Below are 20,934 nucleotides of genomic sequence, written 5' to 3'. Positions count from 1 at the left end.
CCAACACATTTCCCCAGCTCAGCTACAAGCAGTCTCCTCAACCTGTCTCTATAAGTCTGCATATTCCCATATAGTGCACTACTTTTGACCAGATCCCAAATGAGCCCTGATCTTGACTAGTGCATAGGGTGCCATTTGAGACACAATTAATGTTTCTATGTTAGAGTTTGTAGTTTATCTTGATATTCTGCAGATACTTATCATGTTGGTTACTCTTTACAACACCTGCTGTTGGGACACAGATATGAGAGGGAGAGAGAGAGATTTACATGACATCTGTACATCTGTCTAAATCTTTCTGTCTCCATAATATTAGTACATAATGTTATGTTATTTGAATTAACAGTGTTTTCTCTATCATAGTAATTGGAGTAATTCCAATAATTGATATTACGCATAATCATCATGATGATCTTAATAATAGCACAGTGGAGTCAACATCCTTATGTTGATCTTATATTAAAAAAGGTGCATGTTAGCTGTTTCTTTGTTTGTGAATGAATCAACGTGGAAAAGGATTTTAAAAAATTATGAACGATTCCTCAACAACAACAAAAAAACGTATCAGTGAACGATTCAATAAATGAACGACGAAGTCGCTGGAAGCGAAGCAATAATTGCGAGGAGAGCTCGCAAACATGCTTCAAAGGACACTTGGAAACGAGTGCCGCCGCGTGCCGTCCACTGTTTTTCCCTCTTTCGGCCGCTGAGAGGCATCACGAGGCTACCACTTACCCGTCATCCAACCACGACGGGCCCACTGTAATCACATCATGTTAACATGGGAAGGTCTGAAGTTGCCTCTGAATGTCACATACCAACTATGTGATGGGGACACATGTAGCCATATAAGTGTAGACGCTGACACACGAGCACTGTGACTAGAAGGTTAAACAGAAGGTTGTCTTCGGGATCTTATAACGCGCAATATGGAGAGGAGGAAAGCCACGGGAGAATACCACGGCATCCCTGTGTCCAAAATGTAGACTGCATATTATGGGACGGGCGGCACGTTTATTTCGCTAATTGGGAAAGTTACAAAATATACAATGATTATAAATGGGTCTTATCTGAACAGGTCGTCGCTGGACCCGTACGAGGAAGTGTTGAACCGCCCTCCGTGGGTTACTACAACTTTGGGGTGCTTCCTGATATTCACTATCGTGGTTGATATTTTGGGCAACCTTTTGGTGATATTCTCTGTCTACCGGAATAAGAAGCTAAGGAATGCAGGTGAGTAATGTATACTATTGTGCACGAGGTCGGAGTAGCCAAAGTATTGTATTGTGTTTATAAACAAGTTTCAAATTGTTGTATTTGACACGACATTGTTTTGATTACATTTCAGTCCGAAATATGACAACAATAAAGGACATGCGTTTGGGTAAAGCTATATACGCTGTTCGCGCGCACATGTAGAAATTAACTAAACAAGTAGGCTTATTTGAGCAGAATTTGTGATCGACCTACTACCTACATCGATGAAAAGCAATAAAATGCACGGGTCTATCCCAATGAATTTAGTTTGAGCTTAAAGCTACGGTGAAAGTAATGATCCGGTGGCATTTGGAGGTAGCTACCCGCGCGTTATAGAGGGTGCCGTGCCGATGTTGGTAGCCTGATCGCATACCCTATGATATTATAGCCCAGGCAATAACAATAGCCAGAGAGGGTCAATGAAAAATAGACTCGCGGAGATAGATTGACACGCGCCGCCCGCAGCTACTCAAGATAAACTATAGGATGGACAGCAGTGTATTTCAGCAGACATGTGCGCCACAGGCTCCACATGCTTAGTTTGAGTTTGCATTTCTCATCCTATCAATCATGTAACTAAACTGGGATGTCTGAATGAGAACATCTTCAACTATCCGTTTTATTTTTCAATGTAAAAATTGGATGAAGTGACGGAAGATGCGTCACGTGCGCACTTGGGTTTTTATCAATTGGGATCAGAGTGGGGCTGCTGTGTCCTGCCTATTATCACCAGATGGCAGATTGGATATAGAATGGGTTTGATATTATAATGTAGGATAATGTTGTATGTAGGATAATGTTGTATGTTGTACAGTGTGTATATTTTAAATGCATTATAGTATTGTACTGTGGCGTGGTTGTTTAACTTATGTTTGGATATTTCATGTCTTAATGATTCTATTCCAAAGTACAGTACTGCTGTAACCCTGTGATATGAACCTACGACATTCTTGAGTGAGAACGCAATAATATACATATCATAAAAATAAAATCTCTTCAGTAATAACATTGTGATTTGATAGGCTACAGATAACATGTGTGCCAGATAGAAGTTAAGCTGTTGAGAAAATACATATTTAGTCCTACATTATCACTGACTGGTGAGTTCTCCAAATACCAAATGGACATGCTTTGGGATCCGGTGCCGCTCTGGCCATTCAATGACAGATTGGAATTTTAGATGAATCCACATTGTACACAGAACTGAGGGTTTATAGTTTACTGGAATGTGAATCTAGATAAATGACAATTTTTTTACCCCCCAAATGACTTTTTTTCCTTTGACGTTTCGTGATATTAGTTGCGTTTGATTGACACAGCCAAGACCTAATGTCAAACGCAGAGCATCTTTTAAGTGATTTAAGAAAAATATATTTGTGCCAATCATATTAAGACCCTCCCCCTAATGTGAAGAATATTATTATTAATAAGACTTCCTGTAATTCCTTGTCCCACCCCCCTCTCCATCCTGATTTATCATTATAATCACTTCCGATTGGTTTAAACATACACAGAATTGCACAATCGCTTTGTCCTGGATGTGAGTCTTTTAATAGTTTATACAGCAAATAGAATTGAACATTCCATCAGGTGCAGAAAAAAAACACATCTTTTTAATTTGGTATGACATGTTTGATCACATTTTATGGTGCCCAGTCTGTGGCCAAAAAAACGATACTTATTTAGGGAGCACATCTTTGAAGACGGGAGGGATGATACATTTAAGTGCACAGAGTTCAATTGATTTAGCAAGTGCAGTCTCTCTGGGTGCGTCTCAATAGTCTGACGTGGCTCCCTCTCCTCCTTCTGCGTCAATAATGGCTGCATCTCAACAGTCTAAAGTGGCGCCCACTCCTTGTCCCATGTGCTTCATTTGCACCGATCTGAAAGTCCTAATGGTAGTCCCGAATTATTAAACTGCTTCACCTGTCTAGTCCAGTCCTTTCACATCAGTGCAGATGAAGGAAAGGAGACACGTCGAGGAAGCTACTTTAGACTGTTGAGAGGAAGCCGTTGTTGTCAACTTCACAGTAGCTGGTGTCCTATTTTTCCTTGTACACACTCACCCTAAAGTTATTCTTTGGTTTGTCAGTTATCTCCTTGCATTGTCATTATAGTTGCAAATCCTTGCTACGCCACTGCTGAAAACGAACTATAAATTAAGTATCTAAGATGTGCCAAATCAATTGTTTCCAGCTCAGGGCTCCAGCTAGGTATTTTGGCTCCCGAGTGGTGCAGTGGTCTAAGGCACTGCATCTCAGTGCAAGAGACATCACTACAGACCCTGGTTCAAATCCAGGCTGAGTCACATCCGGCTGTGATTGGGACTCCCCTAGGGAGTGGTGCACAATTGTCCCAGGTTTGGCCGGGGTAGGCTGTCATTGTAAATAAGAGTTTGTTCTTGATAGTTAAATAAATAAAAAATGTGGTTTGTGAGCTAAGTGGCTAACTTGCTAGATCAAGCTTATTGGTTACAGCAGAGACAATTAATCCCCTCCTGGATCAAGATCCCTGCTGCATAAATGCTTTTTCATTTATTTTATTTTTATGCTTGGAAAGAAATAGCGGTCCTTGTCTGCGCTGCTGGCAATACCGTTTACCCCGGGATGGTACAGGAACGGTATGAAGGTATGAAATACCGTCCAACCCTAGTTAGAATATCTGCTTTGAATGAAACCATTTACACTGACATGAATATCCATTCAGTCTTTTGTCAGCTTTCTACACAACAATAATTGGCTTTGTATGATGTCATTAATAATGGACCTATGTGACAGGCTTCAATTGAGCCACGTGAAAAAATGTGGTATCTCTCTAACACTGTTTCCACAACAGCGTTTGGCGAATACTAACATCCCTTAAGCAGGCCAGCCACCCAGTTTCCCTGTATCCTTAGTTTTATGCCTGTCAGGAGCGTTTGCACTTTCCCTGCCCTGTTCCCAAAGATGGTGCATGTCCAACTCAAAGCCCTCACAATTTTCTTTCTATTCAAGCCTCCCAAAAAAAGGAAAAAACCCTACATTGGCAAAACGTATGCCTCATGGCAGCTATATTGATTGACACTTTTCCTTAGTATTTTCTAGGTCTATTGGCATGGAGTTGTCTCACCAGGCTACATAATGTTTGACATGGTTGTTATTTATGGGATGGAATGGAATGCATGTGCCGGTTCGTTTTGTCAATGTAAACACGGATTATGACTTGACTCCTCGAGCAGTCTGCGAGCTATGGATAAACCGCAGACAACCAAAGTCTGTTTGTTGATGCTGACCAAAATGGGGTTTTGTGGTATGGGAAAACTCAGGCATGGGAATAAACTGAAATAACAGAATGGGTTTGAATTCCGTGCAAGTTTCCATTAACATGCATCCCAAATGGCACCCTCTCTATGCAGTGCACTACTTTTGACCAGGGCCCATAAGGAGAATAGCGAGCCATTTGGGACACTGATCATGCTTATTTTCTCCTCAGCGGATATCTAAGTATTTTGTAAACTTCAGACAAAGTGCAAAGTCCCATAGCGTTGCTAAAACAGATTGGTCCAATCGTGGAGTAAGGCTCATTTTGGGCATCCGGGGAACGTGGAAGCCACCACCACCTCTGCCCATGTGGCCTGCCCCTTTGCCAGCGAACAGAATGGCTGTGCCGCAGAAGAGTGTGTGTGTGTGATTGACTGCACATTGAACTTTAATTTGAAGCACTCTCTCTCAACCCAGCGATGTTGCATTGCTTTCCATCCTTTCAGAAGCAGAATGTTGTTTGTGTGCCAAAGTTTTGAATACACGCTACATGCACGCTTGTGTGTGTGTGTGTTTGAGGTACACCAGGCACAACAACAGTGTTTACTTGTCGTTGTGTATGAGTTAGGGCAGGTCATTCAATTTCAATTCATCATTCAACTTGTGCCAGACAATAAATCATGGCAACAGAGAACTTGAAGACATGACATACCTGTACAGCGCATTGGGAGAGTATTTAGACCCCTTAACTTTATCCACATTTTCTTACATTACAGCCTTATTCTAAAATGGACGAAAAAAAGTTTTCCTCGTCAATCTACACACAATTTTATTTCTTTTTTTCTACTGTGTTATTGACTTGTTTATTGTTTACTCCATGTGTTGTCTGTTCACACTGCTATGCTTTATCTTGGCCAGGTCGCAGTTGTAAATGAGAACGTGTTCTCAACTAGCCTACCTGGTTAAATAAAGGTGAAATAAAATAAAAATAAAAAAATAAAAATGAATATGAGGAAATTGTTTTTTAGAATTTTTGGCAAATGTATTAATTAATAAATAACAGAAATACCTTATTTGCATAAGTATACTATTTACTATTAAACACAGGTGCAGCCTGTTTCAATTGATCATTCTTGAGATTAAAAAAAACAACATTATTTAACAAAGCAAGTCAGTTAAAGAACAAATTCTTATTTACAATACCTGCCTAGGAACAGTGGGTTAACTGCCTTGTTCAGGCGCAGAACAACAGCTGTTTACCTTGTCAGGGATGCGAACTAGCAACATTTCAGTTACGGGACCTACACTCTAACCACTAGGCTACCTGCCGCCCCATGTGTCTACCTATAGTAAATTCAACTGATTGGACATGATTTAGAAAGGCAGACACCTGTCTATATAAGGTCCCAGAGTTGGCAGTGCATGTCAGAGCAAAATCCAAGCCGTGAGTTTGAAGGAATTGTCCCGAGAGCTCAGAGACAGGATTGTCTTGAGGCACAGATCTGGGAAAGGTAGCAAAACATTTCTGCAGAATTTCAGGTCCCAAAGAATACAGTGGCCTCCATCATTCTTTGATGGAAGGTTTGGAACCACGAACACTCTTCCTAGAGCTTGGCCAATTTGAGCAAATGGGGAAGAAGGGGCTTAGTCAGGGAGGTGACCAAGAACATTATGGCCACTCTGACAGAGCTCCAGACTTCCTCTGTGGAGATGGGGGAACCTTTCAGAAGGACAACCATCTCTGCAGCACTCCACCAATCAGGCCTTTATGGTAGAGTGGCCAAACGGAAGCCACTCCTCAGTAAAAGGCACATGACAGCCCGCTACGAATTTGCCAAAAAGCACTTGAAGACTCTCAGACCATGAGAAACAAAATTTTCTGGTCTGATGAAACCAAGATTGAACTCTTTTGCCTGAATGCCAAGAGTCACGTCTGGAGGAAACCTGGCATCATCCCTACGGTGAAGCATGGTAGCAGCAGCATCATGCTGTGAGGATGATTTTCAGTGACAGGGACTCACAGACTAGTCAAGATCAAGGGAAAGACGAACGGAGCAAAGTACAGAGATATCCTTGATGAAAGCCTGCTCCAGAGCGCTCAAGACCTCAGACTGGGGTGAATGTTCACTTCCAACAGGACAATAACCCTAAGCACATAGCCAAGACAATGCAGGAGTGGCTTCAGGACCTGTCTCTGAAAGTCCTTGAGTGGCCAGCCAGAGCCCGGACTTGAACCAAATCGAACATCTCTGGAGAGACCTCAAAATAGGTGTGGAGCGATGCTCCCAATCCAACCTGACAGAGCGTAAGAGGATCTGCAGAGAAGAATTAGAGAAACTTCCCAAATACAGATGTGCCAAACTAGTAGCGTCATACCCTAGAAGACTTATGGATGTAATCTCTGCCAGAGGTGCTTCAACAAAGTAATGAGTAAAGGGTCTGAATACTTATGTAAATGTGATATTTCTGTTGTTTTTTTTAAAGAATTTTGGTAAAATTTCCCAAAACTGTTTTGCTTTGTCATTGTGGGGTATTAAAGTACCAGTCAAAAGTTTGGACACACCTACTCATTCCTTGGTTTTTCTTAATTTGGACTATTTTCTACATTGTAGAATAATAGTGAGGACATCAGAACTATGAAATAACACATATGGAATCATGTAGCAACCAAAAAAGTGTTAAACAAATCAACATTTTATATTTGAGATTCTTCAAAGTAACCACCCTTTGCCTTGATGACAGCTTTGCACACTCTTGGCATTCTCTCAACCAGATTCAGGAGGTAGTCACCTGGAATGCATTTAAATTAACAGGTATTCCTTGTTAAAAGTTCATTTGTGGAATTTCATTTCTTCTTAATGCATTTGAGCCAATCAATTGTGTTGTGAAAAGGTAGGGGTACAGAAGATGGTCCTATTTGGTTAAAAAACCAAGTCCATAATATGGCAGCTCGAATAAGCAAATAGAAATGACAGTCCATCGTTACTTTAAGACATGAAGGTCAGTCAACGCGGAAAATTTCAAGTGCAGTTACAAAAACCATCAAGCGCTATGATGAAACGGGCTCTCATGAAGACCGCCACAGGAAAGGAAGACCCAGAGTTACTTCTGCTGCAGAAGATAAGTTCATTAGAGTTACCAGCCTCAGAAATTGCAGCCCAAATAAATGCTTCACAGAAGTTCAAACATAAGCAATGGATATTAGACCGGTGGAAATCTGTCCTTTGGTCTGGTGAGTCCAAATTTGAGCTGTTTGGTTCCAACCGCCGTGTCTTTGTGAGATGCAGAGTAGTTGAAAGGATAATCTCCGCATGTGTGGTTCCCACCGTGAAGTATGGAAGAGGAGGTGTGATGGTGTGGGGGTGCTTTGCTGGGGACAGTGTCTGTGATTTATTTAGAATTCAAGGCTCACTTATCCAGCATGGCTACCAAAGCATTCTGCGGAGATACGCCATCCCATCTAATTTGCACTCAGTGGGACTATCATTCGTTTTTCAACAGGACAATGACCGAACACACCTCCAGGGTGTATAAGGGCTATTTGACCAAGAAGGAGAGTGATGGAGTTCTGGGTTAGATTACCTGTCCTCCACAATCATCCAACCTCAACCCAATTGAGATGGTTTTGGATGTGTTGTACCATAAGAATGAAGGAAAAGCAGCCAACAAGTGCTCAGCATATGTGCGTACTCCTTCAAGACTGTTGGAAAAGTATTCCAGGTGAAGCTGGTTGATAGAATGCAAAGAGTGTGCAAAGATGTCATCAAGGCAACAAATACAAATATATATGTTGATATGTTGAACACTTTTTTGGTTACTCCAAATCCACATGTGTTATTTCATAGTTTTGATGTCTTCACTATTATTCTACAATGTAGAAAATAGTAAAAATAAAGAAAACCCCTTGAATGAGTAGGTGTGTCCAAACCTTCGACTGGTACTGTATGTGTCGATTGATGAGGAAGAAAAAAAGATGTCACCCATTTTATAATAAGGCTGTAACGTAACAAAATGTGGATGAAGCCAAAGGGTCTGAATACTTCCTGAATGCACTGTATGTCTACACTACAGAGTCTGATTATAGAGTCTGGGTTAAAAGCTATATATGGTCTACAAGCCATTCGTATACTGTCAAATTCATGTCTTTTCATGTATACACATTACAAGTTTCAATGATGTTTAGGTAAACCTCAGATTCAAACTTCAAAGTTCCAAAGTTTGTTTTTGTTTCATGAAATGTTATTTTGGATCATCATAGAATCCACACCCCACTGCCCCTCCAGAGTCTGTTATTGTAGCTCCAAGCATAATACATGATTTCTAAGCATATAATACGGCATTAAGTGCTTTGCGTATGTCTCCATTTATGACAAGCGTTTACGGCCCCTAAATATCCCACTGGCTTTGTTGCTAAACCTCTTTAACGGAAATTGGTACACAGCACGGTGACGTCAAATTAGAGAGCTCAGTGAAAAAACAAAAGACAAATCTTCTTTTTGGAGGGAAATTGATATTTTTAATTGCAGTGATTTCCCTCAGAGTCAAGTTTGAATTTCATCTAGAGGGGAAGACATTTTAAATCCCAATTGAACTCTGGGTCAAACTAGATTGAGGTTTGTTTTTAGAGACCATTCTGTTGTACTAGACACACCGAACCAACAGCAACACTAAAGTATAAAACTGTGTTTAAAATATTTAGATTCGATTAGATAGTACTTTATTGTGTCTTTACACAGAAATGTGTATTAGGTACAAAATTTGCACTGCGTTCAAAGAGATTCCACAGCAAAAGAGAGACTTGATATAGTCATAACATCAGACATACAAATTCATGAATTTATTTTTATATGGCCCCGGTCTAGTATTCACTAATCATCTGTCAATGGACAGCCTAGAATGTTTGAGTGACAGGGAAATACCTGGGGTGTTGTGACCAGAGCTGTTTGTTCACCTCTCTGACAATCTGCTGCCCAATATATGTCATTGGAGTGTACCAGTGTCACGCCCTGGCCATAGAGAGGCTTTTATTCTCTATTTTGGTTAGGCCAGGGTGTGACTAGGGTGGGCATTGTAGTTTCTTTATTTCTATGTTTTCTATTTCTATGTTGTGGCCGGGTATGGTTCTCAATCAGGGACAGCTGTCTATCATTGTCTCTGATTGGGAATCATACTTAGGCAGCCTGTTTTTCCACCTTAGTTGTGGGTAGTTGTCTTTGTTAGTGGCCTGTATAGCCCTAGGAAGCTGCACGTTTGGCGTTTGGTTGTCTTGTTGATGACATTCTTAATAAAGGAAAATGTACGCTCACCACGCTGCACCTTGGTCCGGTCATTTCTCTGACGACGTTCGTGACAACCAGACAGAAGAAGAGTCCCATTTTAGACCTGTCTTGTAAAGTTCAAGGTTCCTTTTGCTGGATGCACGTGACAAACATAGTATTGCCAGAATGTAGTGTATTGTATTTACATTACAAGGATTGGAATGAGTACATGTTGGCACCAGGTCAATTTGTTAGATCTAGTTGCAGCAGTCAACTTCTGTTGTGTAGTCAAAACAATATCAAAGTGAGGTCTCCCGGGTGGCGCAGTGGTTAAGGGCGCTGTACTGCAGCGACAGCTAGGTTCGTGCCCAGGCTGTGTCACAACAGGCCGCGACCGGTAGTCCGTGGGACGGCGCACAATTGGCCTAGAGTCGTCCAGGCTAGGGAGGGCTTGGCCGATAGGGATTTCCTTGTCTCATCGCGCACCAGCGACTCCTGTGGCGGGCTGTGCGCAGTGCATGCTAACCAAGGTTGCCAGGTGCACGGTGTTTCCTCCGACACATTGGTGCGGCTGGCTTACGGGTTGGATGCGCGCTGTGTTAAGAAGCAGTGCGGCTTGGTTGGATTGTGTATTGGAGGACGCATGACTTTCAACCTTCGTCTCTCCCGAGCCCGTATGGGAGTTGTAGCAATGAGACAAGATAGTAGCTACTAAAATAATTGGATACCATGAAATTGGGGAGAAAAAGGGGTAAAAATAAATAAATAAAACTATCAAAGTGAGCTGTCATGCTGTTCCATAAAGATGTCAACACCACCTGTTTTTGAGTGACACGTTCAATAGGTTTGGGCAGTATAGGGTATACCGGGGTATTTTGAAATAACAACTGTATGATTTTCAATACCGTAAAAAAAAGGGATGTGCCAAATAAATGATCTCCAGCTAATGGCTCCAGCTACGCATTTGGTTTGCTAACTTGCTAGATCAGTGAGACTTGCAAGATCAAGTCTCTTGGTTACAGCAGAGACAATCAATCCCCTCCTGAATCAACATCCCTGCTGGCAAAATTAGCATTGTGCGCCACCTACACACAAAAAAATGTTTACTCCGGTATGGAACAGGAATTGTATGGTATGAAAATCTGAATACTGCCAGACAATAGCACTCAATACCCATTTTTTATTTTATTTTACCTTTATTTAACTAGACAAGTCAGTTAAGAACAAATTCTTATTTTCAATGACGGCCTAGGAACAGTGGGTTAACAGCCTTGTTCAGGGGCAGAATGGCAGCTTTTTACCTTGTCAGCTCAGTGATTCGATCTAGCAACATTTCGGTTACTAGACCATCGCTCTAACCACTAGGCTTCCTGGCGCCCCATTACAGGCCCATGCTACAGGCCCATGCTGTGTAGACTCCTTGCTTGGACAACAAATGGTGCAAAAATGTTTTTGATATTGGCTGTTGCATCTAATGCAAATCCCAAAAGCTCTCAAACAAAGCAGCAACAGTTCCACTCTTTGAAACAGTGTAAAGTTTGCATCCGTGAAGTGGGATGAGATGTCTGTGTCCTTCTTCCCCATCCAGGCAGCAACACATCCGGCCGTGATTGGGAGTCCCATAGGCTGGCGCACAATTGGCCCAGTGTCGTCCAGGTTTGGCCGGTGTAGGCCGTCATTTTAAATAAGAATTTGTTCTTAACTGTCTTGTCTAGTTATATAAAGGTTAAATTATAAAAATCCAGTGGGCTGGTAGTATCATTAGTTTTCACACCGGAAAGTGCGACTGGCGCTAATTTGAGACCGGCCGGGACCCCATTTTGACTTGGCCCGGTAGGCTCCTTCTTTAAGATCAGTGCAGCTATAGGTGATTTGAATGTGGGTTTAGTGCCACACACCAGGTGTCCACTGCCACCGTGTGTGAAATTGAACAGCGGCTGGCTGATATGTTTATTAAGTATTTGAAATCCGCCACCACTATGAACGCCGCTGCATTTGACATATTGTTACTCTGACACTGTGCCGGCTCTCTTTTTCCTCCGGGTGCAACGGAGAAGCTGTCATTAACTACCTCCTTGAAACCCCTGTTCACATTTCCACAGAGACACTGACACGGTGGCCGTATCGACTCTATTGTGTACATGACGCATCACTCAATGAATAGCAGTAATCTGCTTTCTTATTCTTCTCTGTAGACATTGTCCCTATCTTCTTTAGTTGCATAGCTTTCTAAGTTGGATATGTGTAACCTTGGTTGATATGCTCAAACTTTTCATGATGTCTTGTCAGTTGGAATTTCTACAAAACCATCCGCCGAGAACCAGTCTGTTACCACAGAGTTTGCCTCGCTACACTACACAAAGCACAGCTTGCCTAACAAGGGAATTGGTACCGTTCCCTCAGCATAAGAACATGTTTAAAACAGCACCGCAATGCTTCAAAACGATAACCAGATAGTCACATTGCGATCGACATCTTTGTCAACTCTTACCAGTGAGCCTTGGCCAAAAAAGCTGCATGCTCCTGTTGATGTCCGTTGCCGCGGCGACTGACAACACTAGGAGTCAAGCAGTGGTGGGGGGATAGGGCATGTTGTCAGGAGCAAGGAGGATGGTGGGTAAACTCAGGTGAGGGCCGCGGGAGTGCATGACCTGGGGGTGCCTTCGCTGCGTGTATGTGTGTTGGTGGCTTCCCTGTGTGTGTGTGTGTGTGTGTGTGTGTGTGTTGGCAGCTTCCTATTGTATGCGTGTGTGTCTGTGTTGGTGGCTTCGCTAATGTGTGTGTGTTGGTGGCTTTGTGTGTGTGTGTGTGTGTGTGTGTGTGTGTGTGTGTGTGTGTGTGTGTGTGTGTCCGAGCTACATAAATTAATAATTTGTTAGGAAGAAGTGGATTAGAGAGCGAGGCCTGGCTAAGCAACGTTCTCCTTAGTTCTCGTCATAACCCACTTAACATCGGCCGTAAATCAGTCTCAACATCACCTCCAGTCAACTAGGGCAATAAAAAAGGGAAAGTCGTCAAAACCTCTTCAAGTAGGCTTGCCAGTGTGTGTGTGTGGTGTGTGTGTGTGTGTGTGTGTATTTGGTATTTTATTAGGATCCCCATTAGCTGTTACGAAAGCAGCAGCTACTCTTCCTGGGGTCCACACGAAACATGACATAATCCAGAACATTAATAGACAAGAACATCTGTCTGTGTGTGTGATGTGTGTCTATCAAGACACCCTGGAGCAGTGAGCAAACTTAATGAAAGGTTTGGATTGTGTTGTGTGGTTCAAATCAAATCTAATTTTATTCGTCACGTGCGCCAAATACAACAGGTGTAGACCTTACAGTGAAATGCTTACTTACAGGCTCTAACCAATAGTGCGGAGAAAAAAAAGTGTGTGTGTGTGTGTGTGTGTGTGTGTAGGTAAGTAAAGAAATAAAACAACAGTAAAAATACATTTGAAAATAACAGTAGTGAGGCTATATACAGACACCGGTTAGTCAGGCTGATTGAGGTAGTATGTACATGTTGGTATGGTTAAAGTGACTATGCAGATATAATGAACAGAGAGTAGCAGTAGCGTAAAAATAGGGGTTGGCATGTGGTGGGACACAATGCATAATGCACAATGCAGCCAATGTGCGGGAGCACTGGTTGGTTGGCCCAATTGAGGTAGTATGTACATGAATGTATAGTTAAAGTGACTATGTATATAAGATAAACAGAGTAGCAGCAGCAAAAAAGAGGGGTTGGGGAGGCACACTATGCAAATAGTCTGAGTAACCATTGGTTACCTGTTCAGGAGTCTTATGGCTTGGGGGTAAAATCTGTTGAGAAGCCTTTTCGTCCTAGACTTGGCACTCCAGTACCGCTTGCCATGCGGTAGTAGAGAGAACAGTCTATGACTGGGGTGGCTGGGGTCCTTGACAATTTTCAGGGCCTTCCTCTGACACCGCCTGGTATAGAGGTCCTGGATGGCAGGCAGCTTTGCCCCAGTGATGTACTGGGCCGTACGCACTACCCTCTGAAGTGCCTTGCGGTCGGAGGCCGAGCAATTGCCATACCAGGCAGTGATGCAACCGGTCAGGATGCTCTCGGTTCAGTTATAATTCTGCTGTTATCATCACTCCTTTGGGGATGGACGGAGGGGGGAGAGAGAGAGGTAGAGAGAGACTAATAGAAAGGGAGGGATACAGAGACATTTCATCTGTGGAATTTGTTCCTTAAAGATGAAAATAGAGCACTTTTCTGGGCCCCTATTATTTTGCCTATTCCGTTCCCACTGGGCACAGACGTCAATTCAACGTCTATTTCTTGTTTGTTCAAACATCATTTCATTGAAATGGCGTGGAAGCAACGTTGATTCAACCAGTTTTTGCCCAGTGTGTTGCTATTTATAGGGCTCCCGAGTGGCGCAGCTGTCTAAGGCACTGCATCTCACTGCTAGAAGCGTCACTACAGACCTGGTTTGATTCCAGGCTGTATCACAACCGGCCGTGATTGCGAGTTGTCACGAATCCCGCCGAAGATGGTGCCTCGCCCTGTTCGGGCGGCGCTCGGTGTTCATCGTCGCCGGCATACTAGCTGCCACCGATCCCCTTTTCTGTTTCATTTAGTTTTGTCTGATTAGTTTCACCTGTTTCTTGTTTGGGTTTTGTTTTGGGCTTTTTAAACCCAGCAGGCCCGCCGGCTTTTGTGCGGCTTGTTTTTCTGTTTATGGTGTGTGAATATTTTGTGGATTCCATTTTCCCGAACAGTTTCGTCCTGTTTGTTGGACTGGGTCTTCATGCGCCCTTGTGTGTGTGGTGTGACCGTCTCTCTGTTTTTTGGAAGTAAAAGATCCACATCTTTGAACTACCCTGCTCTCTGCGCCTGACTCCTCCACTCACTACTTCTAGAAGCCGTTACAGGAGTCCCTAGGGCGGTGCACAATTGGTCCTGTGTCAGGGCTTGGCCTGGGTCGGCCTTCATTGTGAATAAGAATTTGTTCTTAACTGACTTGCCTAGTTAAATAAATGAAATATATACAGTTGAAGTTGGAAGTTTGCATACACCTTAGCCAAATACATTTAAACTCAGTTTTTTACAATTCCTGACTTTTAATCCTAGTAAAAATTCCCCGTCTTAATTCAGGGGGGGGGGGTCACCAGTTTATTTTAAGAATATAAAATGTCAGAATAATAGTAGAGAGTGATTTATTTCAGCTTTTATTTATTTCATCACATTCCCAGTGGGTCAGAAGTTTACACACACTCAATTAGTATTTGGTAGCATTGCCTTTAAATTGTTTAACTTGGGTCAAACGTTCTGGGTAGCCTTCCACACGCTTCCCACAAAATAAGTTGGGTGAATTTTGGCCCTTTCCTCCTGACAGAGCTGGTGTAACTGAGTCAGGTTTGTAGTCCTCCTTGCTGTCACACACTTTTTCAGTTCTAAGTAGGAAAACCTGCAAAATCGGCAGTGTATCAAATACTTGTTCTCCCCACTGTAGATACTTTTGTACCTGTTTCCTCCAGCATCTTCACAAGGTCCTTTGCTGTTGTTCTGGGAATGATTAGCGCTTTTTGCACCAAAGTACGTTCATCTCTAGGAGACAGAACGTGTCTCCTTCCTGAGCGGTATGACGGCTGCGTGGTCCCATGGTGCTTATACTTGCGTACTATTATTTGTACAGATGGACGTGGTACCTTCAGGCATTTGGAAATTGCTCCCAAGGATGAACAAGACTTGTGGAGATCTACATTTTTTTTCTGAGTTCTTGGATGATTTCTTTTGATTTCCCCACGATTTCAAGCAAAGAGGCACTGAGTGTGAATGTAGACCTTGAAATACATCCACAGGTACACCTCCAATTGACTCAAATTATGTAAACTAGCCTAACAGAAGCCATGACATAATTTTCTGGAATTTTCCAAACTGTTTAAAGACACAGTCAACTTAGTGTATGTTAACTTCTGACCCACTGGAATTGTGATACAGTGAATTATAGGTGAAATAATCTGTCTGTAAACAATTGTTGGAAAAATGACTTGTGTCATGCACAAAGTAGATGTCCTGACTAACTTTCCAAAACTATAGTTTGCTAACAAGAATTTTGTGGAGTGGTTGAAAAACAAGTTTTAATTACTCCAAACTAAGTATATCACAAGAGTGAGTACACCCCTCACATTTTTGTAAATATTTGAGTATATCTTTTCATGTGACAACACTGAAGAAATGACACTTTGCCACAATGTAAAGTAGTAAGTGTACAGCTTGTATAACAGTGTAAATTTGCTGTCCCCTCAAAATAACACACAGCCATTAAAGTCTAAACTGCTGGCAACAAAAGTGAGTACACCCCTAAGTAAAAATGTCCACATTGGGCCCAATTAGCCATTTTCCCTCCCCGGTGTCATGTGACTCGTTAGTGTTACAAGGTCTCAGGTGTGAATGGGTAGCAGGTGTGTTGAATTTGGTGTCATCGCTCTCACACTCCCTCATACTGACTGGTCACTGGAAGTTCAACATGGCACCTCATGGCAAAGAACTCTCTGAGGATCTGAAAAAATGTATTGTTGCTCTACATAAAGATGGCCTGGGCTATAAGAAGATTGCCAAGACCCTGAAACTGAGCTGCAGCACGGTGGCCAAGACCATGCAGCGGTTTAACTGGACAGGTTCCACTCAGAACAGGCCTCGCCATGGTCGACCAAAAAAGTTGAGCGCACGTGCTCAGCGTCATATCCAGAGGTTGTCTTTGGGAAATAGAGTGCTGCCAGAATTGCTGCAGAGGTTGAAGGGGTGGGGGCGGTCAGCCTGTCAGTGCTCAGACCATACGCCGTACACTGCATCAAATTGGTCTGCGTGGCTGTCGTCCCAGAAGGAAGCCTCTTCTAAAGATGATGCACAAGAAAGCCCGCAAACAGTTTGCTGAAGACAAGCAGACTAAGGACATGGATTGCTGGAACCATGTCCTGTGGTCTGATGAGACCAAGATAAACTTATTTGGTTCAGATGGTGTTAAGCGTGTGGCGGCAACCAGGTGAGGAGTACAAAGACAAGTGTGTCTTGCCTACAGTCAAGCATGGTGGTGGGAGTGTCATGGTCTGGGGCTGCATGAGTGCTGCCGGCACTGGGGAGCTACAGTTCATTGAGGGAACCATGAATGCCAACATGTACTGTGACATACTGAAGCAGAGCATGATCCCCTCCCTTCGGAGACTGGGCCGCAGCGCAGTATTCCAACATGATAACGACCCCAAACACACCTCCAGGACGACCACTGCCTTGCTAAAAAAGCTGAGGGCAAAGGTGATGGACTGGCTAAGCATGTCTCCAGACCTAAACCCTATTGAGCATCTGTGGGGCATCCTCAAACGGAAGGTGGAGGAGTGCAAGGTCTCTAACATCCACCAGCTCCGTGATGTCGTCATGGAGGAGTGGAAGAGGACTACAGTGGCAACCTGTGAAGCTCTGGTGAACTCCATGCCCAAGAGGGTTAAGGCAGTGCTGGAAATGATGGTGGTCACACAAAATATTGACACTTTAGGCCCAATTTGGACATTTTCACATAGGGGTGTACTCACTTTTGTTGCCAGCGGTTTAGACATTAATGGCTGTGTGTTGAGTTATTTTGAGGGGACAGCAAATTTACACTGTTATACAAGCTCACAACTTTACATTGTAGCAAAGTGTCATTTCTTCAGTGTTGTCACATGAAAATATATACTCAAATATTTACAAAAATGTGAGGGGTGTACTCTCTTTTGTGATATACTGTGTGTGTGTATATATATGTATGTATGTATGTATGTATGTATGTATGTATGTATGTATGTATGTATGTATGTATGTATGTATGTATGTATGTGTGTGTGTCTCTCTGTCTTCAATACTCTCACAACTCCCTATAGCCCCTGAGCCGTCCTCTTCTTTATCCCTAACCTTTTCATTTTCTTTATCCCCCACCTCTTCCTTCCTCTTCATTATCTCTGACCTCTTCCTTCCTCTTCTTTATCCCCCACCACTTCCTTCCTCTTCATTATCCCCGACCTCTTCCTTCCTCTTCTTTAACCCCCACCTCTTCCTTCCTCTTCTTTATCCCCCACCACTTCCTTCCGCTTCATTATCCCTGACCTCTTCCTTCCTCTTATTTTTCCTCCACCACTTCCTTCCGCTTCATTATCCCCGACCTCTTCCTTCCTCTTCTTTAACCCCCACCTCTTCCTTCCTCTTCTTTAACCCCCACCTCTTCCTTCCTCTTCTTTAACCCCCACCTCTTCCTTCCTCTTCTTTATCCCCCACCACTTCCTTCCGCTTCATTATCCCCGACCTCTTCCTTCCTCTTCTTTAACCCCCACCACTTCCTTCCTCTTCATTATCCCCGACCTCTTCCTTCCTCTTCTTTAACCCCCACCTCTTCCTTCCTCTTCTTTAACCCCCACCTCTTCCTTCCTCTTCTTTAACCCCCACCTCTTCCTTCCTCTTCTTTATCCCCCACCACTTCCTTCCGCTTCATTATCCCTGACCTCTTCCTTCCTCTTCTTTAACCCCCACCTCTTCCTTCCTCTTCTTTAACCCCCACCACTTCCTTCCTCTTCATTATCCCTGACCTCTTCCTTCCTCTTCTTTATCACCCACCTCTTCCTTCCTCTTCTTTAACCCCCACCTCTTCCTTCCTCTTCTTTCTCCTGCTTTTCCTCCCTCTTTCAGGGGCTGTATTTAATCATTTACAATATAATACAGTGTAAACCTCTTTCTGCTTGAAGTGCACTGGGGATGACGCAATTTGGCGGGCTCAGTATAACCTAATGCTCGTCCGCGGGGAACCGTGCACAACTTATGCACATGGTAGTGTATGCCGGGTTAGAGTATAAGAGATGTTTTGAACACACGCACCCACATTTACGCCATCGCGCAAAATGGTATGCAGCACAATCTGAAAATTCAACGTTCAGGTTCTGCTACCATTTATGTCAAGCCTTCTACACATACGATTTGATACAGACGTTTGTTAAATTCAACGTATGCATCACACTGAACGCACTACAACTGCCTCTGACACGCAATGTTGCAAGGCAAACGCAGCGTTCCGTTGAAAATGAATGTACTTCTGGTGTGTCTCCCCTCTGATGTGCCTGTCTGTTTTCCCAAAAGAGCTTGGGCATGATCCACTTATGTTTGATTCCACTCTCTCCCCCTTCCCATCAGACTAAGCCAAATATGAGTGGGCTACCTTACAGGCAAAAGGGGTTGCAATGATGTCATTCTAACATCTTTTGTGACATCATGGGCAGGTTTTATATGCTGATTCTGGAGACCAGAAGACCAGATTACAACCAGGTAAAGATTTATTTATCTGTCTACTCTACGACCAGGTAACCGATTCACAACCAGAAAATGTCATACATCACGTGACACATTTTGAATTCTGGTTAAACTCAGGAATCTGAAAAAAAGGAGATATTACTACATTCACTTTGGAACTAGTGAACCGATGTATCATAGATGAACGTGAACAAGAGATTCCCCCACACGATGTGATGAAACATTACTGTTGTCTTTGTGTGCAGGAGGAATACAAGACGGGCCAAAATATGAAACAAAAAAAACTAAAGAAAAATCGTGTCTAATGCGCGTCTTTATTTTGGGCAAAAGATTTGTTGAAAATGATCAAGTATCACAATGCTCAAAGTGTAATTACAGAGACAAAACTTTTATCAAATGGGTTTAGAAAGAAAGCCAATTCCACCCCAAGGCAAGATGCTTTCCATGTGATAAAACATTTAAACGTTTGTTTTTACTTCTAGGGCTAGGATCAATTACTGTATCTGGGTTTTCAGCAGCGGTTGGAATCCAAATTATTTTCCAATGATTTTGTTCTGAAAATAAACATTATTTTGCTAGAGCCACGTTCCTATAACTTGAGCCATAGAGGACCAGCGAAAACCACGTAGCTGTGAACTGCCAAGATAAGCCAATTGGCTTACCCGTCCTCTTTACACGATATGCCAATATCACCCTATACGTTTTCAATAGCCACTCCATTGAACTGACCAAGCGCTAATGGCTTGTATTGTTGTGGCACACCCTGCATCCCAAATGGCACCCTATTCCCTATGTAGTGCACTACTTTTCACCAGGGCCCATAGTAGTTGCACTGTGTAGGGCATAGGGTGACATTTGGGATGTGGAGCATTGTGTCAACGACCGCAATTGCACTTCACAGTACTGCATGTGCCACTGTGGTGACAGGGCCATCCATGCGTCAGAGGACATTAGTGTCAGCTTCTCCCGTAGGGCAGTATACATTCCCTTGTATGGATGGATCTTAGGGCCAAGTAAGCACCCCCTCTGACTTCTCCTCCACTGTCATTGTCACATAGTGAGGAACTTTAGAACAGCTAGTGGCTCCTAGTAACAGCCTATATTTACAGTAAATGCATTAATGAAGCCTTAATTAACGCATACATTTATTTGTATTTGTTTTATTTAACCTTTATTTAACTAGGCAAGTCAGTTAAGAACAAATTATTATTTACAATGATGGCCTACCGGGGAACAGTGGGTTAACTGCCTTGTTCAGGGGCAAAACGACAGATTTTTACCTTGGCAGCTCGGGGATTCGATCCAGCAACCTTTCAGTTACTGGCGCAATGCTCTAACCACTAGGCTAACTGCATAATGAATTGTGCTACATACAGAAAATGTGTAATAGGAGCAGATTGCGTTGCCAAACTGCCAGATTGTGTTACCTCCAGTATGTGTACTGTATGTCACAAACTGCACATCTCTTGTATAATTTTATATATATATTTCTTTTAGAATTTACAATTGCCGTGCAAACTTAGTCCATCAGAGGATGGAATACTAACTTTCCATTTGCTAACGCTAACGTGTAAGGGGGTGCAAATGGTTTTCCTTCCAAGCTGTATGTTTTCTTTTAACAGGCCATAAACAAACTCTTTGAAATGCTTCACAACATGAATTCATCAATTTCATAGACTTTCTAATCCGTTTACAATCTCTCTCCTCATGCCTGGCTGCTCAGCCCTTGTCCAAGCCAGCTAGTCTGAGAGCCTCCACCGTCAGGGCCATTTGGGCACAGTCCAAAAAAAAAAAAGTGAAAATGATGCAGTAGGAAATAGGATGATCTCGCCCATAAACTACCCTCACATCCGACACTCGGACGAGCCGTATTTTCTCAGAGGCCT

General features: G+C 42.9%; 1 protein-coding gene across 1 annotated transcript in view; it reads left to right on the top strand.

Annotated features, from left to right (window-relative positions):
- Positions 1–901: 901 nt before the first annotated feature.
- mtnr1aa (melatonin receptor 1A a) overlaps positions 902–20,934 on the top strand; it is a 68,935-nt gene continuing 48,902 nt past the window's right edge. The window contains exons 1-2 of the mRNA XM_064926167.1: positions 902–982; positions 1,079–1,233. Of these exons, the coding sequence (XP_064782239.1) occupies positions 930–982; positions 1,079–1,233 (208 nt within the window). The 5' untranslated portion in view covers positions 902–929. The remainder of the gene's footprint in view (positions 983–1,078; positions 1,234–20,934) is intronic.

The sequence above is a fragment of the Oncorhynchus masou genome, chromosome 20 (assembly GCF_036934945.1).
Source record: "Oncorhynchus masou masou isolate Uvic2021 chromosome 20, UVic_Omas_1.1, whole genome shotgun sequence".
Classification (NCBI taxonomy): Eukaryota; Metazoa; Chordata; class Actinopteri; order Salmoniformes; family Salmonidae; genus Oncorhynchus; species Oncorhynchus masou.
Note: the sequence above shows the minus strand (reverse complement) of the source record. Positions and strands in the feature narration are given on the sequence as shown.